We start from the raw sequence: 23,109 nt of genomic DNA, 5'->3' as shown, positions 1-23,109 counted from the left end.
TCTTCTGCTCACCTGGCCAGCTGGCCTCATGTTGTTCTCCGACAAGCTGACACACATTCTTATTGGGCTGGCTCTCTCCTGCCCTTGGTCTACCAGTCCTCTTCCCCCACTAAGTAAGTAAAAGTGTGTGTGTGTGTGTGTGTGTGTGTGTGTGTGAGAGAGAGAGAGAGAGAGAGAGATTCTGCTTTCTGTTGCTTCCTGTTTCCTGCAGAGACGCAGCAAGGGCAGGGAGCTCGCCCAATAACCTTGTCAGCTTATCGGAGAACAGTGTGAGGCCAGCTGGCCAGAAGATTGGAGAGAGAGAGAAGGGAAGCGCAAGTGCCTTTCTCTGTCTCTCTCTGCAAATGGCGGAATGGGAGCCGCAGGAAAGGCTGAAAGAGCCACATGCGGCTCCAGAGCCGCGGGTTGCCAACCCATGGTCTAGTTTAATGAAGAGAAGGATGAGGGGGGACATGATAGCAGTGTTCCAATATCTCAGGGGCTGCCACAAAGAAGAGGGAGTCAAGCTATTCTCCAAAGCGCCTGAAGGCAGGACAAGAAGCAACGGATGGAAACTAATCAAAAAGAGAAGCAACCTAGAACTAAGGAGAAACTCCCTGACAGTTAGAACAATTAACCAGTGGAACACCTTGCCTCCAGAAGCGGTGAATGCTCCAACACTGGAAGTTTTTCAGAAGAGACTGGACAGCCATTTGTCCAAAATTGTATAGGGTTTCCTGCCTGAGCAGGGGGTTGGACTAGATGACCTCCAAGGTCCCTTCCAACTTTATTATTATTAAAGGTGGTCCTCAACTTATGACCGGTTGCTTAGCAACTGTTCAGTGTTAACTCCCCCAAACCCACTTATGATTCAATTTCAAATTTATGGAAGCTGTAGCAACCCTGCAGTCATTTGCCCTTAGAACCAACCACAGGGATGTTGCAGCACCCACCCACCCACCTATCCTGCCCCACTGAGTGTCTACAGCCATTCCACTCAGCCATCTCCACTCAGGGGAGATCGGGCCAACTGTAGCACCATCGGCTGAAGCTTGCAAGCTTCCAGCTTCCTTCTCACTAAGTAAGAAGAGGAGATCAAGTTGACTAGAGTTTGCAAGCCTCCAGAGAGCAAGGGGAGATTAGGCTGGCTGAAGTTTGCAAGCCTCCAGCTACCTTCCAATCCAGGGATTTGCATGTCTTGGCCTACTCCGGGGCCCAGCAGCATCCAACTTACTTTTGTTTTTTGTAGTCTCTGAGACACAGGATCAGCTTTCTTACCAGCCTTGTGATAAAGCAGTTGTTATTCTTGCGAAGTTGTAGGGGGCAGCCTTTTAAATGGAGTCTTCTACAGTGTTGCAGAATAGTATGAATTTGCCATGAGGCTGCCTTGCAAATACCAGATGGTCTGCTGTCTTTTAGATGGTTGGATGGAAAGAAAGCTGAAGGACTGCAGGGACCCCAAGGTGCTAGAAGCATAGCACAGGGAGGTGGGAAAGCCTGGGGCAGGCAAGCTTTGGCCTGCGTTAGGCCTCCTAAAGTCTCTCCCACCCCAAGGCATCCTATGCTCCACTTAACTTTCCATAAGTTCATTTAACCACCGCATCAGGGAGAGGAAGGGCTGAGGGTTGTTGTGAGGCCATTTCACTTTATGGCTGTCATCACTTGCGACCATAATGGGCAGGCTCCATTACAACTGTAACTTGAGGACTACCTGTACTCAAAAAGGTTCATTTTTTACAATACAAGGAAGGTTTTTTTTCTTTCTTTCCTTCGTTCAGCTTACATTAGGAACTAAACTGTTTAAGATTTTGATCCATGAGTCATCTGGAATATAGCTATTATCTCGATTACTTAGAAAAGCATTAGTGAATTGTTTGTTAGTTTGTTTTTGTCTTTTATATTGTTACACTTGGGTAAAATATGATCATCTGAAGCACATATGAGCAACTTTCAAATGAATGACTGACACTGACCAGACTGCTTCCCTCAACAGGATTCAAACTGGATTCCAGACCTGAAGTGTTAGAAATATCCACTCTGCCAATGATTTTATCTGCAGGAAAGAAATTCAAGAGACCCAACTTATATGAAATGCTTATATAATTATTTTTAGCAATGGCATAATCCGTTGACTTTCTCTGAACAGCATAAGTCTGGCTTCTACATGCTGCACACCCCATCATTCTTACCTCTATGACAACCTCAATAAACTTCAGATAATTATTTGCCTTATATTTTGTTGTATCATGGATCTAAAATTCACATTTATATGGCTATTTATTATGCTAAAAGTTAATCAGGAACAAACTGTCCAAAAAATAGAAATAAGCATATTGCTTTTACAGGACAGAAATGTCAAATAATAGAAAACCATCTTTCTACTTTGTCTTATTCAACACAATATTCCCAGCATGGAATGGTTTATAATTTATCTCACAAATGAAGGCAAATATACATGTCCCAGGATAATGATGTGAGATCGAACTTGGGTTGGTCACCGAGTCCAGAGATTTTATTCTTTCGAGTTTTCGGACTCATGCTGGAGCTCATCTTCAGGGAACTTCTCTCTACTGGAATACATGCTTTGGGTTGTTCTGTGAGTCATATTTATGTGATGCCTTCCTATTGGTGTGTTGATGACTGGCGACTGGTTGTTGTTTCCTTGTACTGCCAAGCCCTTGGCTCCTAATTATTTGATAAACTGGTAGTAAATCAGCACTCCTGTTAACACGGGACCTATTTCCCAAGCTTCAATCATTTAGCTCAGAAGAGTAAATTTCTGGTCCCAGTGACTGACGCAAATTCGATCTCGCATCTAATTTATCTATTTGAAAAGGAGTAGGAAGCAGGTCCTACATCCTAGGAGGCAAATTGATACAACTAACACCCAAGTGGCAAATTGGTAATACCACATATATAGCAATGTCATCACAAAAATGCTATACTTGTCTCCTGTCATCTGATGCACAGCATTTGCATGACAACATCATCACACCTGTTTTATCCCTTGCCCCTCTGCAGACACCTTTGAGTGTAACAGCTAAATGTTAATGGATTCTTTTTCCATGTCACTTCTGAATAATTTTTTAAGCAGTGTCTTTAGATTCCATGTCCAGATCACTAGGTAGGGAGTATAGGGAAAAATAATATTCAAAGAAACTTGAAACGCCCTTAATATAAATATTGCAATTCCACTGCGAAGATTGCACAGCCAACTGCTTGCAGAAAATGATCACTGTACAACTTTTGAATAACTTGTCTGAGAGGCTTTTCAAGCTGAAGTTTCAAATTTTCTGGAATAGCAATAGCACTTAGATTTACAGTGCATTCAGAAAGTATTCAGACCCTCTTCACTTTTGTCAATTTTGTTATGCTGCAGCCTAACTCTATAGTGTTGAAATTTATTTTTTTCTCATTAATCTACACTCAGTACCCCATAATGACAAAGAGAAAACAGAAGTTTAGAAATATCTGTACATTTATTAAAAAGGAAAAAAAACAGAATATCATATTTGCATAAGTATTCAGACCCTTTTGCAACAATTTAGCTCAGGTGCCTCCCATTTCTCTTGACATGTTTCTACACCTTGATTGGAGTCCACCTGTGATAAATTAAACTGATTGGACATGATTTGGAAAGGCACATACCTCTCTATAGAAGGCCTCACAGCTGACAATGCATGCTGTAGCAAAGCAAAAGCCATGAGGTTAAAGGAATTGCCTGCAGGATTATTGCAAGGCACAGATCTGGGGAAGGCTACTATAAAATTTCTGCTGCACTGAAAGTTCCTAAGAGCACAGTGGCCTCCATAATTCTCAAATGGAAGATGTTTGGCACAACCAAGACTCTTCCAAGAGCTGGTCGCCTGGTCAAACTGAGCAATTGGGGGAGAAGGGCCTTAGTAAGGGAGGTGACCAAGAACCCGATAATCACTCTGACTGAGCTCCAGAGACCCTATGTGGAGATAGGACATAGTTCCAGAAGGACAACCATCACTGCAGCCCTCCACCGATCGGGGCAGAGTGGCTAGATGGAAGCTTCTCCTCAGTGCAAAACATATGAAAGTCCGCTTGGAGTTTGCAAAAAAAACACCTAAAGGATTCTCAAACTATCTGGTGAAACCAAGAGTGAACTGTTTGGCCTCAATTCTAAATGTTATGTCTCGAGAAAACCAGACACTGCTCATCACCTGCCCAATATCATTCCAACAGTGAAACATGGTGGTGGCAGCATCATGCTGTGGGAGTATTTTTCAGCAGCAGGGACTGGGAGACTGGTCAAGGTTGAAAGAAAGCTGAATGGAGCGAAGTACAGGAATATCCTCAATGAAAACCTGTTCTACAGCACTCAGGATCTCAGACTGGCCTTAAAGTTCACTTTCCAACATGGCAACAATCCTAAGCACACAGCCAAGACAACACAGGAGTGGCTTAGGAACAACTCTGCGACTGACCTACAGTGGCCCAGCGAGAGCCCTGACTTGAACTGTATTGAACATCTCTGGAGGGATCTGAAAATGGTTGTCCATCGATGGACTGAGCTTGAGAGGATTTGCAAGGAAGAATGGTAGAAAATCTCCCAGTCCAGGTGTGCAAAGCTTGTCAGGTGATACCCCAAAGGACTCAAGACTGTAACTGCTGCCAAAGATGCTTCAACAAAGTACTAAGTGAAGGGTCTGAATACTTATGTCAATATGATATTTTAATTTTTTCTTTTTAATAAATATAAAGACATTTCTAAACTTCTGTTTTCACTTTTTTTTGTAATATATTTTATTGATTTTTTTTAAACATAAATCACAATAATTGGTGAACAGTGTGTTGTCTGGGTTACATTTTTAAAACAATCATTAACAATTGATTTCTATAATCCATAATCCACATAATGGTTTTAGTTGATTTCCTCTTTTCCCAAAATATCTTCTTTTGCAAACATTGAGTTAATGCAATTCTTATTGTTTTGATAGATAACGATTAAATATATATTTTTTCCCAATATTCCTGAAAATAATAGTCACATCAATACAATATTTCTTTTCTATCCAATCATTCTGGTTGCCTTATCATAGATCCTGTTACAGTCCTTATTTTAATTTTTTTCTCCCACTAAATTCTACGTATTCTCACTGGTTAAAATTTTCTCAAAAATTAATTACATTTAAAAATTAAACTCTATTTTTCCATATGAACCATCTCACACTTTTACATTTCCACGTTTGTTGAAAATCTTTTTCTTTTTCTCCGCTTCTCTTATCATTTCCTTTCTCTCCGATATTCCTGACATCTCTACAGTCCATTTTATCCAATCTGTTTTCTTGTCCTCAGATTTATTTTGTAGTCTTAAGGGATAAGTTGTTTTTTTCCAATTCTTGTGAATTTTTTTCCACTAGGATTAAATCATTTTTCATTGTTTTGTTAAGTTCCATCTTTAAGTCTCTATTCTCAATTCTATATCCATTTATCTGTTTTATCTGCTCCTTCTCTGTTGTTGTTTTCTGGGAATTTTGTTGTTGTAGAGTTAACTTAGAAATAGATTGATTTATATTTTCACAGTTATTTTGGATTTCTTTGTGGTTTAAAGACATTGTTGTTTGAATTAGTTGCAGTATACTATATATCTCCTCCTGTGAAATATTTTTGTTTTCTTGATATGTTCTTTCTACATGTCTCTGATCCATGACGGCCAAGAATTTGAGTTTTTCTCTTCCTTTCTTTTCTCTGCAAATAGCTTTAGAGTCCCAATTAAATAGATATTTGTAATCCAAATAGTTCAAAAAAGATTTTTCCCCCTGAAATTTATAATTTTCTCTTTGTCTACAGCCCAGATTATTGTCTTTTTTTTGTCACAGCTGTTCTTTGTTATTAAAACTTTGAAGGTCACAAACACAGATTAGCTTTTCCCAGGTTTTGCCAAGTCTTATATTAAAGTCATAGCTGTCATAGTCTTCATCCACTACTAGGTGTCAGCAACTATTTGTTTTTCATTTCCATATATTTTGATCCTCCATAAAAAGATTAATTCGCCATTTTTGTAAGGGCGGAAATCCTCCTCCTTCCCTTTCGGAGATATTTTGCTTCTTGGGGATTTTCCAGGAAATTAAAGTAGAATAGAAAAGAGAAGGGGCGTTGTGTTACCTGAACGCCTTTTCTCAGCAAGATGGTGTAGAATCCACTGGATGGGTAATTTCAGCCTTCCTGCTCAGAAGAGACTAGGTCAGAACTTTGGCCACGCCTCCCTCTGGGTGTGTCTTCCCAGTTTTGACGAGGCGAAGCATCCCTGACGAAGTCTAGCATAATGGCTCCAACCATCGTGACACCTTCCTAGACTGCCCTAACAGGAGGGTGTGGATTCTACACCATCTTGCTGAGAAAAGGCGTTCAGGTAAGACAACGCCCCTTCTCCAGCAAGATGGGTGTAGAATCCACTGGATGGGACATACCAAAGCCGCTCATGTCCCTGCAGGGGGGGAGAAGGTCTAGGCATGTGTCCCCTGAAAAGAGACGACCTGTTGTAGGACCCGCCTACCAAACGCGGCGTCCGCCGCTGTGAACCTATCAATCTTATGTCTAACGAACAAGGAAGGGGAAGACCACGTCGCCGCCCTACAAATCTCCTCGATCGAGGCTTGCGTGGACCAAGCTGCGGACGCAGCAGCGCTGTGCGTCGAGTGAGCCGTGATGTGTGCAGGAACTGGGAGTGACTGGGAAAGATAAGCCCGGGCGATGCATGCCCTAATCCACCTACCAATGGTCGAAGAGGAGACCTTCTGACCCATGGATGAGGGCTGAAAAGACACGAACAAGGCCTCCGACTTGCGAAAGGTCGATGTTCGCTTGACGTAATAATGCAGGGCCCTGCGCACATCTAACTTATGCCACTGACGTTCTAGACTGTGTGAAGGATCCGGACAAAAAATAGGAAGAACTAAGTCCTGGGTCCTGTGAAACAAGGCATTCACCTTGGGAATGAATGAAGGGTCCAATCTGAGGACCACCCTATCCTCGAAGAAGGTACACAAATCACCCCTAACTGAGAGTGTGGCCAGTTCCGATATCCTCCTAGCCGATGTTATGGCTACTAGAAATGCCACTTTCAAAGAAAGAAAATGAAAAGAACAAGAACTAAGAGGTTCAAACGAAGGAGAAGTCAGAGCCTGCAACACCTTAGGCAGGTCCCAGGACGGATAACGATGGACTGCAGGCGGTCGAGCGTTAACCGCTCCCTTGAGGAAAGCACTAACCGCCGGATGTTGCGACAACGGGACCGAGTTGTCACAGGTAAGGACCGTTGATAGGGCCGCGACCTGCCTACGAATGGTACTAGGTGATAGACCCTTGTTCAAACCTTCCAGTAGATAGTCCAAAATATTGGGAATTGTGACCGAGAGCGGTCTGAGATGTTGCCGAATGCACCACGAACAGAAGTTCTTCCACGTGGCGTCATAAATTCTATTAGTTGAGGGGTGCCTCGAGGCTTGAATCATCGAGATCACCCCGGACGAATAGGATTGCCTGGCTAAACTTTCCCGCTCAAGTGCCAGGCGGCCAACTGGAGCCACTGTGGATCTGGATGTTGAAGATTCCCTTGGCTGAGGGCCACTTGATCTGAGGGAATCCTCCACGGTGTCGAAAGCGATAGATCCACAAGGTCGGCAAACCACGGACGCCTTGGCCAGTATGGAGCAATCAAGATTACCTCCGCCCTTTCCTGAATCACCTTGCGGATGGTGGCCTGCAACAACGGAAGAGGAGGAAAGGCATAAAGCAGACCCCCCGGCCACCGGCGGGCGTCCGTTCCCTCCGCTACCTGAGTCTGGAACCTGGAGAAGAACCTGGGGAGTTGCGTGTTCGACGGGGAGGCAAAGAGATCCAGATGAGGATGGCCAAACCTGATCGAAATGTCCCGGAACAGTGCCGGGTCCAGTCTCCACTCTGAGTGGTCCACCGTGACCCTGCTCAGGGAATCCGCCTGCCGATTCGCCTCCCCTGAAATGTGTTCCGCCCTGATGGACCCCAGATTGGACTCTGCCCACAGACCTAGATCCAAGGCCTCCTGCATGAGCGACCAGGACCGGGTCCCTCCCTGCTTGTTGACGTGAGCCTTGGCCGCCACGTTGTCCGTCAGAATCAGGACGTGCCGTCCCGTCACTAGGGAGGAAAACTGACGGAGAGCTAAGTGAATGGCCCTGAGCTCGAGCCAATTTATATTGTGGGATAAGTCCGACCGGGACCACTGTCCCTGGGCCAAATGAGTGCAAAGATGAGCACCCCAACCAAACAGACTGGCGTCTGTGGTCAAGGTGAGCCTGAGGGGCTCCTTGAAAATGGACCCCTTGGTCATTGCAGTTGAGGTCCACCAGAGAAGGGATAACAAGGTGTGGTGGGGAACCCTGACCTTCCTGTTGGAGGAACTGAGGTTCTGTTTCTGGAAGGGAAGGAGGAACCATTGAAGGCTTCTTGAGTGAAGCCTGGCCCACGGCACGATCCCCATGCAAGACACCATTTGTCCCAAGAGTTGAGACAGCTGTACCAGGGGCACCGCCTTGTCCCTCCAAATCTGGTACACCAGCTTTCGGATACTGACCCGACGTTCTTGTGAAAGATAGACCTTGCAAAGGTCTGAATCTATGACCGCTCCCAGATGCAGGAGACACTTTGTGGGAGTCATGTGACTCTTTTTGAAGTTCACTGAGAAGCCGTGAACCTGTAGTGTATGAACCGTGATTTCCAGATATGACTGGGCCACCTGGAAGGAACTGGACTGCACTAGGATGTCGTCTAGATAGCATTGCACGTGCACCGGCATCAACCTGAGGTGAGCCGCCAAGACTGCTAAAATTTTTGTGAAAACCCTTGGAGCTGAAGATAGACCAAAGGGAAGGGCTCTGTATTGGTAATGCCGGTGCGCGTAACAAAACCAGAGGAACCTGCGGTGTTCCGGAAGTATCGGGATGTGCAAGTACGCCTCTGTCTGATCTATGGAGGAGAGGAAATCCCCTTTTCTGATACTGGCGAGGATGGACTTTAGGGTCTGCATCTTGAACCTTCTGTAGGTCAAGAAGTAGTTCAGACCCTTTAAATCCAATATCACCCTCCATCCCCCTGAGGCTTTGGGAACCACAAACAGGATGGAGTAAAACCCCTTTCCTTCTTGATCCCGAGGTACCGGTTCTATGGCTTTGATTTCTCTTAGATGGGAGATGGCCATGGCTACCATGTTTGCCTTGGTTGCGTTGCGAGACACCGGACACTGAATGAAGCGGTCTGGAGGAAGAGAATAGAACTCTAGGGTAAGACCGTACTTGATGGTGTCCCTGACCCAAGAGTCCGTGGTGGTCGCCTCCCAAACGTCGCTGAACAGTGCCAGGCGACCCCCGATGAGAGAGCCCTCTATGGCGTCACTTGGACCGCCTATATGGACGGCGACCCGAGCCCCTGAAGGGACGTTTGGACTGGAATTGGCCCCTGGCTCCTATGCTCTGGCGGTCCTGTGAACGATCCTGCCTGGAGGGGAAGGATCGTGAGCCTCTTGACCAATCCCAGGACTGCCCTGCTCGAAAGGGCTGCCTCCACTCCCAGGCCCCACTGGGGCGGAAAGTTTGCCTACGGGAATCCTGCTGGGGCCGTCTATCCGACCGTTTGGAGGGGTGAGCCAGGATCTTACGTTTATCCTTGCCCTCGATAATGTGCAGTTCAAGAATTGACCCGAACAACTGTGTACCGCTCTATTTGGAAGTGGACAGATGCCACTTTGACTTCAAGTCCGTTCTCCACTGTTTCAGCCACAGCAACCTACGAGAGGCAACCGTGGCAGCAATGGATCGTGCAGAGTACCTGGTCGAATGAAGAGAAGCGTCTGCCACGTACTCTGAAGCAGCCACTAGCTTCCCTAGTGTCTGATGTGTCCGAAACTGATCCGGGGGAACAATTGCCTGTAGTTCGCGAAGCCACATTATCAAAGCCCTGGCAAAGAAAGAGGATGAAGTTGCAGCCCTGATCGCCCATGCTGAAGCTTGATGCGCCCGGTGGAGGGAAAGTTCAAACTTCTTGTCCTCCGCCTTCAGGGCCTCGGCCATATCCCCTGGAATAGCAGAAGTGGAAAATAGAGAAGTCAGGGGAGTATCAACAGAAGGGACTTCCAAAAGGGAAGCAAACGAAGGAGAAACATTAAACAGTTTCTTCTCTGTACTATTAAGAGAGGGTAAAGTAGCCAGGGATGACCACTGCTTCTCCACTGTAGTACGGAAAACCTGTGGACAAGGAATCTGTTTGTCCTCCACAACCTGTTCCGCAAACAAAGGATTGGACTCCTGACTGGTGGAGGCAGAGGGTTTCTCCTCCTGCACCGAAGTGAGATTGACTGTGGTAACGGCCTTCATCAGTAGAGACCTGAAAAGAGAAGGATCAAAGAGCCCCGTGGTTGACGCCTGTTCGGGCGTTGCCTCCTCATCCTCTGACATGGGCGTGTCAGTTATCTCCAGGTCAACAGACTCCTCCTGCCCTAGCTGGGAAGAAGTTTCAGAGACTCCTGACTCAGGGACTATGGCATGACCCGTTTGCGAAGGAGGAATAGAATGAGTTGGTTGAGAAGGTTGTTATTATTATTTATTAATTGCATTTATATGTTGTCCCCTGGAAGACATGAACTGCATAAAAGCATCATGCATGAATGACTGAAACTCTGACCACATTTCCCTCTGTTGCAGGGAACCTGTCCCAGCCTCCGCTGGAATAAACGTGGCCTCAGGGCCCAAATGAGTAGAAGATGAGGAGGAGCGAGGGGGACCAACCTGCTCAGTTTCCCCCTGAGGAGACCAAGCCCTTTGGACATCATGCGAAGGAACAAATGGAGGCTCAAATGGAGAAATGTCCAGTGGAACGGGGGGAACCACTTCAGCTTCACTGGACCTGAGCCTTTGGGCTTTGGAGAATTCCTTTTCCAGTGCCAAATGTCTCCTCGAGGCCTCTCGCTCAGCTGATTTTGAGGGCTCCTTGTAGAAAGGTGTTTTGTCTTGGCCTTTTTCTTTCCCCCCGCTTCCAAATCAGTAGATCTGCGCTTTGTTTGTGCGGGGGGAATACCAGAGCCCTGTGATGCCTGGGGCGAGGAACTGTCTGCCATTGCAATCTAGATAATCCGGGTAGGAGATATCCAGAAGTGGGGGGAACCCAAACACGCAGACCTGGTTGACAGAGATGGAAAACCGATCCTCGCTCTGTACAACAAACAATGGCAAGGACAGCCAGACAGGACCCTAGACCTGCCTGTCTAGGCCAGTGACAAATGCCACTTCCTATGTGGAACAGGTGGTTAAACAGTTCCCCTTCGCTCAACTCACCCTAGAATAAAGATAGGTGTTAGAACCACCAATAAGTATTATAAAGAAGTCCAGACAGGGCAGAATTAAAACTGCAATACGTGTGAAAACAGATTGTAAAATTTCCCCCCAGGTAGAGGCCTGGGAACACAGGCCAAATGAATGAGGCAGGTCTCAATGACCATAAAAGGAATATGAGGTCTGTTAGTGTGTCCTAAGACACTCTCAAAATGGCGGCCACAGTAAAACACACCCATGGCCGCCGCAGCAAGTCACACTCAAAATGGCCACTGCAGCAAGTCACACTCAAAATGGCCACCTCATAGTTACACTCAAAATGGCCGCCTCATAGAGTCACACTCAAAATGGCCGCCGCATCAAGCCACACTCAAAATGGCGACTGCCCACAATAACCCTCTCAAAATGGTGACTGCGCCTATTCCGGGCCTCCGAAAAGGCAAGGAACGCCAAAGGAGGGAATGGAAAAAAATCAACCTCCCTGTTAGGGCAGTAAGTCTAGGGAACAGCAATTTAAATAAGCACCCTCCCCCAGACACGGAAGGAACTTTCTGTTAGCTGCGCAGCCACCGCTGCGATCCAAATCCTGCAGCCCAGAGAAACCTCGCTGCAACGAAGCCAGAAAGAAGCCTCCGATCTGCCTGAGTCCCAAATGACTCCGATCTCCAAGGATCAGCTGGCAGGCTGATCCGCGCTCCGCTGTTCCCTCTCGCTCAAAGAGAAACGGCCTGCAGCCTTTTTTGTAGGAGCCTGGAAGGCTCGAATCCAGAAGGCCCCTTGTAAATTTGGAATTTAAATAGCCAATTCGATCCCAATTTTGACAAAGAACAAAAGAAAAAACTAAACTCAAACAAACTAAAAGAAAGTTAAACGAAAATACTCTAAATAAATTGATTAATCTAGCTTAGCTAAGGAGCCAAAATATCTACAACTTGCTGAGCACGAGACTAAGTCAAAACTGGGAAGACACACCCAGAGGGAGGCGTGGCCAAAGTTCTGACCTAGTCTCTTCTGAGCAGGAAGGCTGAAATTACCCATCCAGTGGATTCTACACCCATCTTGCTGGAGAAGATCGAATTTCTCACCCATTTTCAAGCACGCTGTTCACAGTTGTGCTGCTTAGTGCTTTTGGACTTCGATTGCTAGTAGCTTGGTGTCATGTCTCCATCTGAGCCTGAATTGGAGGAGGAAATGGAGCCAGAACAGGACCCTATCGAGGCCCAGGGACAGATGTCTGTGGCTTCAGAGGACTGTGGGGAAGAACAGGCTGAGGCAGTTCCAGGGCCCTTCAGATTTGGAACAGGGGAGACAGAGTTCAGGCGATGAACAAGGCCCACCCCCACCTGATCCTAGAGCTAGGAGAGTGGAGAGGAGGAGGGAACAACGCAGGCAAGCTCACTTACTCAGGAGGAGAGCATCCCGCCCAACCCCACAAGGCACCCATGGGGACTGAGATATATGGAGCCGCTGTGGGGTGGGAACTTTGTCAGGAACAAACGTTGAATCTTGGGAAAGCTGTGTATTGTTGTTCTTGTTCTGTGCCTTTGTTGGAAAACCTGGACACCTTGACGACCGGACCGGCTGACCATGTGGATTTCCTGAAATACGAACTCAGACTGCATTTTGACTTCTCTCTTTGCAAACTGTGCAGGCAAGTTGAGATTCAAGCGGACTCATTAAGTTGATGTTTTGTTTTGTTTGTTATCTTTATGGCCTTGAGGACATTCGTATACTAATCAGGCTATATTAAAAATGCCTTCAGCCAGAGTCGGCTGGAGGGTGTGTATGTGTATTTGGGTTGGAGGCTTGCCAGCTAATGTGGGAGCATTTGAAGGAAACTGTTTACATTGCCAGCTATCTGCATTGCCTTTGTGCTGTGCCCTGGGTCATCACACTTGGGCCGGTTGATGCAATATGGCCAGCCTTTCTCCTGTTGAGTTAGAAGGCTTTCCCCAAGTCGAACGGAACGGCCACCGCTGTTCCAGAATCGCTGGAGCACCCTTCTTTCTTCGTCGCCTCTCCAGGGCTACTTAGACCCATTTCGGGTCCCCAGGCAGGGCGAAATTAGCCACGGGTGTGTGGAGAATCTGCAAGCCCGCAACCGGTCACTATTGCGCAAAACCGAAAATTCTCTTTTAACTTTTTCATTATTGAGTACTGAGTGTATATCAATGAGAGAAAAAAATTAATTTCAACAACTGTAGAATCAGGCTGTAGCATAACAAAATTGACAAAAGTGAAGGAGGTCTGAACACTTTCTTAATGCACTGTATATACCACTTCACATTGCTTTACAGTGCTCTCTAAGCAATTTACAGAGTCAGCATATTGCCCCCAACAATCTGGATCCTCATTTTACCGACCATGGAAGGCTGAGTCAACCTTGACAATGTGAGCAGAGTAAGCCTGTAATATTGCATTCTAACCACTGCGCCACCATGGCATTTCAGAATAACTTTTAAGACAAGACATTGCATCACCATTATCAACTCAAAAATTGAAATGTATGTAAACAAATTCTCATTCATTTAACGGGTCGTGCAATTAATAGTTACTTGTGGGCTGCTGTTTTTTATGGAAAACTCAAAAGCACCACACTTGGTTTCACCTTTTTCTTTTACAGCTTCTGAGGAATGTTTCCAAGCCACAGCATGACATTCAGGCATCTCTTCTGAGTTGTTGGCAGTTTTTTCCTAAAGAATTATAAATAAATAACTGCTGATTAAAGAGAACAATCCCCATTTAATACTGCTAAAACACTCTGGCAATTTGCTCTCTCCATCACCCTGCATTAACTCATTCTATTTATTCAGACAGATCCTCAGGACAAGGGATATGACTGGTATCTTCCTGTTTCAATGTCACTTGACATGCGTTACCAAATTACCTCCTTTTCAAACCTAAGCAATTTTGGCTGTTTTTGGTTACAATAAACAAAAGTGTTTTTTAGTTTGCCCCCCTCAATATCAGACTTTCTGCATACCATCTGGGGCAAGGTACAAAGCAAGATGGCTTTGTAAACCAGTAATTGTAACCACAAGGATATATTAGACCTTCCAAGTGAGCATGAGTACAGTTGAAATGGAATAATTTGATTCTTGTTTTATTTATAAATAATAATTGCCATTCCAAGCAGGGATACACAAAAATCCAGAAATGATACTGGATATAAAAAAGAAAACTACCTGTCATTAGCAATTATGTGTCCATAATATATACTGTTTCCAGTGTATTTTAATGAATCACACAGTACCTCATTAATTTGTTTAGCCTCCTCTTCCAAAACCTGGCATCGTATACCTCTACCTGCAAAATAACAATGTTTTTTTGAAATGATTTCCAAAAGTGTAGTCAAAAGAGGGATGAAAACTTGTTTGCACCATTATCTTAATCAAGCAAGGATACTGTTTGAACTCCCTCATTTACCCTCTTCAATAGTAGGACTCCTTGTTGCTTCTGGCATGAAACTCTCTTCCTTCTGATCAGGTCTTTCTGGCTGCAACTAAAGAAGGAGAGAAGAAATGAGGACAAGGACTGCCTTCTTGGATTGGCCAGCTTTCTTTTCTGGACAACAGCTTTCCAGGTAGGTCAGGGAGGAATCAGAGCAGGGAGAAGTAACAGTTCTTCATGTATTTCAACACATGTTGCCTTTGAACCAGATTTCATCAAGTATTGTACCTCTGACAGAGTGATCTTACAGGAATATTTTTTAAAACAATATTGAACTATCCATCTGAAACTGATTTTCATTTACTCATTTTCAGAAAATGAGAGGGTTTTTTTTAGAATAAAACTCTTCTCTTCCAATGAAGACAAAACCCCACAATCATTAAAAACAAGCAAACACTCCCCAACCCCAATCCCAGTGCATACCTCTGTTAATTTTTCTTTAAGAACTTGACTTTGTATGACCATAGCATGTGTATTTCCAAAGGCTAAAAAACAAAAACAGAAATACAGAAGTATTAATCAAAATCTAATGTGACATGACATATTGAGTGCTTGGAAGCATGCTACCCACATATCTAATCTTCATCCCTGAAGGTTGTGTCAATTGCTGGATTTTGAAGGAGGGGAGATGGGAGGATGCTTGTCATATAGTTTTTTCATTCCCATCAGTGTATTTCGAAATGCTAATTTCCCATGATTAATTAAGCAGATATCTCCATGAGTTCAGTAGTATTTCACTGAGGATTTATTCAGAAAATGAGCAATCAACTACTGGGCATTGTGGTGGGGATGATACCACAGAGGGAGGTGGATTGCTCAGCCTCATTGCAATACTGAAATGATGTGGGACTAAGATGAAAGGAATATTGGTTTGGCACAAGATCATCTGGCAAGTTCAGGGTGGATGTGAATAACTTCCTAATATACAGTTCCCTTTCCTAGATTACAAATACTTCTGTTATCTCAAGGTATACGAACTATAAAAATGAGAAAAGTTAATAAAATTGTTATTGTGCCTTATTTTAATGACTGGAATACAAAGAACTTGGCTCCCCTCATAAACCTTCTAAACAACGAAAAAAGTAGGAGAATATTTGGCTCCATCCACACTAGGAAATGACTCTGAGGCCAAGAAAAGGGATAGTAAAAGTTCACATGGACTGCATGAACTGCACAAATTTTACCCCAATCCCAGATGCCACTCATCCACTCAGGGGAAATCAGGGAGATCTCTTATGTAGATATGTAGAATCTCAATTAAAAGGGCTGATGTGGTTCCCATCTTCAAGAAAGGGGAAAAACAGACCCAGGAAACTACAGACCAATCAGTCTAATATCAATACTTGGGAAGATCCTGGAAAAGATAATAAAAAAACAAATCTGCAAACAACCAGAAGCAAACAAAGTTATAACTAGTAGCCAGTACGGGTTTGTTAAAAACAGATCATGCCAAACCAATCTTATTTCATTCTTTGATAAAGTGACTAAATTACTAGACCAGCGAAATGCTGTGGACATAGTATACTTACATTTCAGTAAGGCATTTGATAAAGTAGACCACAACCTGCTGCTTAGTAAGCTAGAAAAAGGTGGGATAGACAACATCACCGCCAGATGGATCTGTAGCTGGCTGACATACTCATCGAGTAGTCCTCAATGATACTACATCCACATGAAGAGAAGTAAGCAGTGGGCTCCGTCTTAGGCCCACTACTCTTCAATATCTTCATAAATATCTTAGATGAGGGAACAGAAGGAGAACTCATCAAATTTGCAGATGACACTAAATTGGCAGGAATAGCCAACACCCCAGAAGACAAGCTCAGGATCCAAAAAGAACTTGACAAACTTGAACAATGGGCCCTATCCAACAAAATGAATTTTAATGTGGAGAAAAGCAAAGTTTTACATTTAGGTAGGAAAAATCAAAGGTATAAGGACAGATTAGGCGGGACCTGGCTCAAAAACAGTAACTGTGAGAGGGACCTTGGAGTCCTAGTGGACAATTACTTGACTACGAGCCAGTAGTGTGCCGCAACAGCCAAAAAAAGCTAATACAATCCTGGGTTGTATAAACAGAGGCATAGAATCAAGATCACGCGAAGTATTAGTACTGTTTTATAAAACCCTAGTAAGATCACACCTGGAATACAACCACCAATTTTGGTCACCATACTACAAAAAAGACGTTGAGACTTTGGAAAAAGTTCAGAGAAGAGCAACTAACATGATCAAAGGCCTGGAGACTAAAACATATGAAGAATGGCTGCAGGACTTGGGTTTGGCTAGTCTAAAGAAAAGAAGAAACAGTGGTGACATGATGGTATTATTCCCGTATTTGAGGGGCTGCCACAAAGAAGAAGGCATCAAACTGTTCTCCAAAGCATCAGAGGGCAAGACAAGAAAGAATGGCTGGAAACTGACCAAAGAGAGAAGCAACCTGGAATTAAGGAGAATCTTCCTAATAGTGAGGACAATTAACCAGTGAAGCAGCTTGCCTCCAGAAATCATGGGCACTCCATCACTGGAGGTTTTTAAGAAGAGACTTAAGAAAGTCTCTTGTCTAAAATGGCATAAGTTGTCCTGCTTGAGCAGGGGGCTGGACTAGAAGATCTCCAAGGTTCTGTTCTGTTCTGTTCTATTCTATTTTCTATTCTTCAAATGAACTGCATTACCACCAGGGAGTGATATACAGTTAGCGTTTGCTTGATATAGGAGACTTATGTACACTTGTTCATTAGATGCTGTTCATGACAGTTCTGATCCAGTCTAACAACTGTGGATAATGAGACCAGGGTAAAAGAAGCCCAAACCCACATATTGGTGAAATCCTTTACTGTGGATACTGATCTGTATTTTCTAAACATAGATATGTGAAACTGCAGGTAATTATGGTCATTAAACAAGAACACATCTTAGTATTAAAGAATACCTCCAAGGTCTGTTCCAAGTCAGTTATTCTATGACTCTAAATCTCTGCAAGTTTGCCCCAAATGTAGAGAAACTGAAAGCCAGCACACTTTGCATTAGTTGTTGATAAAAGCACATGAACAAAAATATTTTTGCTACACATCTGCCTTGGAGAAAACTTCTCTATAACACAATTAAGATAAACACTAGTCACATTTTGTTGTTTTCCAAGTTTGTGGATGCAAAACATAAAAAGCTTTGAAACATGGTCCTCAACTTACAACCATTTGTTTAGTGACTGTTCAAAGTTAGAACAGAACTGAAAAAAGTTATTTATGACCAGTTTTCACACTTAATGACTGTTGCAGCATCCCCTTGGTCATGTGATCAAAATTTAGGTGCATGTATTTAGATAGATAGATAACTTTTATTATCATTTTTTATTATGAGCACACTGGCCCACATTAAAAATGAAATTGTTTTGCCTGATCTCAAAAGAAAGTATATATTTACCCATACACATACATAACATAGATGTCAAGGTTCTGACTAATGAAACACTTCAAAGAACTTCCAGGCATCTTATCCTAAAAAGTCTTTTTTATTCATGTGACAAAATGTCGGCACGGCATGATAAAAGGGGATGCTAAGATCTGAAATTTCCACCCACCGAGCAGTTATTTTTGCTAGCATTTCCCCTCCCTTTTTCTGCTATCCTGATTACGTTCTCCAATTAATTTGAAGGGCAAAAGTTCTCTTCCGGTCCTCTTTCCCGGGCTTTTCCCTCCTCCCTCATTCTCCTCTGAATTAACTCTAAAAGTACCAGACAGTTCAGCATAATTTGTCAAGGCAAGAATATTCAATATTAGCAGCGTTGACAATACATATACACATGCTACATACATACCGTGTTTCCCCATAAATAAGACCGGGTCTTATATTCTTTTTTGGACCAAAAGTCCCATTAGGTCTTATTTTCAGAGGATGTCTTATTTTGTAGCCGCTTGCCCACTCCCTCCCAACATCTGCTTGCCCGCGGACGCAACAGTTTACAGGCCTTCCCAGAGCAGACACACTTTTCTCTCGGATGGAGAAATGACAAGAGACTGAAAGCTTCGTCTGCTTACTAATTACTCCAATTCCAAGTGCCCCATTTGCAAGCAGACGAAGCTTCCAGTCTCTTGTTCGGGTGAAAAGTGTTTGGGCGCCTATGAGGCACTTGGAAACAGAGTGATTTGCTCCGTTTCCAAGTGCCCCATAGGCGGCCAAACACTTTTCGCTCAGAGGAAGACTGGAAGCTTTGTCTGCATGCAAATGGGACGCTTGGAATTGGAGCAATTCACTCCGTTTCCAAGAGCCCCATTTGCAAGCAGAGAAAGCTTCCAGTCTCTTTCTGGGCGAAAAGTGTGCGGTGGAGCCAGATGGATGAAGAGGCTCAGGGGAGGAGGCAGGTGATCTGGACATACTGCACTGCCACCTGGCTCTTGGGAGGCTTGCATGGTGGCAGTGGCAGCAGATGGAGTCATGAGCTGCCCACTCCGTCCCATCTTTTGACTTGCTCGTGCCCGCACTGGAATCACCTGCCTTCCCCCAATGCCTATGTCTCCGCCTGCTACTGGTGCCGCCATACAAGCCTCCTGTGAGCCAGGTGGCCATGCAGCACATCCGGATTGCCTGCCTCCCCCACACCTCCGTGCTCAGACTTACCTGCGCTGCACCAAGGGGCTGGCGGGCTGTGGCTGCTCCCGGACACTGTCGGCCCCTGCCACCTCTTGTGCTGGCCACACCCATCCCCAGGCTTATTTTTGGGGTAGGGCTTATATTAGACCCACCCCCCAAAAATCAGGCTAAGGCTTATTTTCGGGGTGGATCTTTTACACACACACACACACACACACACACACCTACCTATATATTATTCTCTGTCCATTTTTAATATATAGTGGAAAGAGGAAACTTGAGAGTTCACAAGGTTGATGCTATATAGAACAAAACTGTGACTGAATCTGGATGTTCTGCTTTGGATACCACAAAGCCTCCTCCCAGAAGGTAACAAGGAAAACAGGTCATGAAAAGGAAGTGTAGCATCCCAGACAATCCTGTGGACCTTGCTCAAGCATCGCTTATATGCTATGTCCTGGATAGAAGGAAGTGAACTACCAATAATCTTTTTGCCATCCTCACCACTCTCTGTACCTCCTTCCTGTCTGAAGCAGTAATGCTTACAAACCAAACAATACAATATAAGAGGATACTCTTGATCGTCCCTCTGTAGAAAGTGGTAAGGGCAGGGGAAGGAAGATCTACTTTTCCCATGCAACGCAGAAAATGCAGGCGCTGCTGTGCCTGCTTCACTCTTGAGCAACCAAGCTAGCCTACTCATTAGCTTGATGCTTCTAACCACCTCCCTTTTCTGAAATTAACAATGATTTCTTTAGCTTTTCCTATGTTTAAAATCAGGCTGTTTTTGTTACACCAGTTCACCAAACTTCTACTTCCTTGCGGTAAGTACCCTCATTGTCATCTTGAATAAGGCCCACTACTGTTGTATCATCCGCATGCTTCACAATATGGTTGGTGGCAAACCTGGCACAACAATCATGGGTCAACAGAGTGAACAATAGTGGACTTAGTACACAGCCTTGAGGAGAACCTGTGCTCAAGAAAATGGTGTTAGAAATATTAGTCCCAGCTCACACTTACTGTGACCTATCAATAAGAAAATCAAGAATCCAGTTGCCCAAAGTAGTATTAAAACCTAAAAGGCCCAGTTTGTCTACTAGAGCAGTGGTTCTCAACCTGTGAGTCGGGACCCCATTTGGGGTCGATCGACCATTTCATGGGGGTCGCCAAGCAAGGCTGTCTGCCATTTTTTTTGTCCGCCATTTTTTTTGTCCACCATTTTTTTCCCCTTTTCCAGCGGGTGCCTTACCTCCCTTGGGCTGGGCCAGCTGGTGGTCGGCCTGCTCCGTCTCTGCCGCTTGCCAGCTACGCCTCGGCCGGCGCAGGGGGCGGAACCACGCATGCGCGGCACTCCCGGGCAGGGAAAGTCCTCGACTTACGACCGGTTGGGTAGTCCTCAACTTACGACCAGTTTAGTCCTCGACTTACGACCGGTTTAGTCCTCGACTTACGACCGGTTGGGGTCGCGGCATTAAAAAGGTTGAGAACCACTGTACTAGAGGCTGAGGAATGATTGTTTAATGCCGAAGCACATGAGTGTTTCTTTCCTCTAATTGTGCCAATTTCAGATAGAACAGAAGAAATAGCATCCTCTGTAGAGTGATTTGGACGGTAAGCAAACTGAAGCGAGTCAAATGCTGTAGGGAGGTTGGATACAATAATGCCCTTTTTATCAGCCTTTCAAAACATTTCATAATGATGGATGTAAGTGCAACTGGACAGTAATCATTGAGACCCCTAATTGTAGGCACCGACAAAATGGCCGTCTTAAAACACTGCCTGTTGCAGTGAAAGATTGAAAATATCTGTAAAAACATAAGCCAACTCGTCTGCACATTTCCTAAGAACACACCCAGGGTATTATCTGGGCCTGCTTTCTAAATATTAACTTTCTGCAATGTTCTCCGGACAGAGATAACATCAAAGCTTGCTCATCAGGATGAGGCACAACTTTCCTCACAGAGGTGCTATTTGATGCCTCAAATCTACCAAAAAATGTGTTTATGACATTTGCACTGTCCCAGGATAATGTGATCACGATTTGTAACCTTCCCAGCTAGAGCTTCTGACAAACAAAATCAATGAGGGAAGCCAGATTCATTTAACAATCAAAAGGTTCACTTAACATCTGCAGTGATTCGCTTAAACAATTTTGGCAAAAAAGGTTGTAAAATAGAGCACAACTATCTTACTTAGCAATAGAAATTTTGGGTTCCATTATGGTAATAAATCAAGGATACGTGTATATATGTAATTTGTTGGAAAACATTCTAACTGGATGGGAAGGAAAATGTTATATTTAATGAGCTCCTTTAATTATAGTATCCTAAGGTAATCATTACAATTCTCTCCTTTTTTATCATCATTTGTCTGAAAAGATAACAGAGAGATCTATTTAAGTGCCATAGAAGAGATTTTGGGATTAAGAGAAGACTTGAACTTGGCTCCCATATTCTTATTAACCAGAGTGCACAAACTCCAAGAAAGCAAAGGAGCAAGAAAGAATTGGAAAGGTCCAATTCTGATACTCCCTATTGCTCACTCCATAGCAGAAAGAGGCACAAGGGATAGAAATGTCAAGACGCAGGGGACAGAAACTGGCAGGAAGCTTGCAACTCCCAGTTGTTTAAAATTCTAATTTACTGGAACTTCCTATTATAAACTTAGAATATAGCTAACTTCAGTTATTCTAATTATTCATTGTGAATGCTCATTTAAAATCATTTTAAGTGAGCACATGGTTTCTTTTATTATTACTACATTAGGATACAAAGGAAATAATCTTTCAGTTTTAAAAATATACCATCAAGTACAGAGTTAGATCTCTGTTCATTAAACAGCAACCGGGTGTTTACATTCCTTGCAATTTTAGATTATGAAGCTCTTGGTCTGCTCTGCAGACACATCTTTGACAGAAGACATGACTCTCCTTTAAACAACTTCCTTTTACTTAGGTTGAATTTTATCAAATGAAGGAGGAACTTTCTAAAAATGTCTGTAGTGGAAAAAATAATACAATCGTAATACTTAATGTCATATAGAATAATAAATACATAGATTCACATGTAAGCAACTTACACATGAAAATGTATTTTAGCTATTCTTTGTGGAGTACAAGCAACAAGTATCCAGGAATCACTCATTTGAATTACAATTATACCCACAACAACGCAGGGCAAAGAGGAGTGTGCAGAATTTCTAGAAGATGATTTTTCTATTGTTTTATTCACTAGAGTTGTTTCTCCTGGTCAGGTGTTCTGGGAATGTATTTTTTACCAGCAGATTCCATGACCTGAAAAAAGTGTTCTAAAGTAATAAGAACACCTGCAGGAAACTATGTCAGGCCCTTTGAGTGAAATGTTGCATTGTTACTAGAGATCAATAAGAAGGCAACTTTCACTTTTCTATTTGATCACTCATACACTGGCATATATTATAAACAAATAGATTTAAAATCTCCCAGTTTACCTTTCACAACTAGAATCACAGAATATGTGAACTGGAAAAGATTGTTGTTCTCAATTCGTTCACCCTTTTCTAAGGGAAAGAATCAATTACCGTATTTATTGGCGTATAACACGCACAGGCGTATAACACGCACCTTCATTTTAAGGGAAATTTCAGGAAAAAAACTTAAAGGTGGGGCCGGGCGGCGGAGAGCTTGGCGGCAGCGGCAGCAGGAGGATGGGGAAGGGGCGTGGCTGCCCGGGCCAAGGTGGGGCCGGGTGGCGAAGGGCCGCGGCTGCCCGGGCCG

The 23,109-nt window shown here is 44.0% G+C and overlaps 1 protein-coding gene across 1 annotated transcript in view; it reads right to left on the bottom strand.

The window, feature by feature from the left end:
- BOD1L1 (biorientation of chromosomes in cell division 1 like 1) overlaps nt 1-23,109 on the bottom strand; it is a 191,747-nt gene that overhangs the window by 26,776 nt on the left and 141,862 nt on the right. The window contains exons 16-20 of the mRNA XM_015814955.2: nt 15,186-15,247; nt 14,739-14,814; nt 14,566-14,618; nt 13,921-14,005; nt 1,953-2,032 (exon numbers count right to left, since the gene is read on the bottom strand). Of these exons, the coding sequence (XP_015670441.2) occupies nt 1,953-2,032; nt 13,921-14,005; nt 14,566-14,618; nt 14,739-14,814; nt 15,186-15,247 (356 nt within the window). The remainder of the gene's footprint in view (nt 1-1,952; nt 2,033-13,920; nt 14,006-14,565; nt 14,619-14,738; nt 14,815-15,185; nt 15,248-23,109) is intronic.

The sequence above is a fragment of the Protobothrops mucrosquamatus genome, unplaced genomic scaffold (genome assembly GCF_001527695.2).
Source record: "Protobothrops mucrosquamatus isolate PMUCROS unplaced genomic scaffold, P.Mucros_1.0 scaffold_97, whole genome shotgun sequence".
Taxonomy (NCBI): Eukaryota; Metazoa; Chordata; class Lepidosauria; order Squamata; family Viperidae; genus Protobothrops; species Protobothrops mucrosquamatus.
Note: the sequence above shows the minus strand (reverse complement) of the source record. Positions and strands in the feature narration are given on the sequence as shown.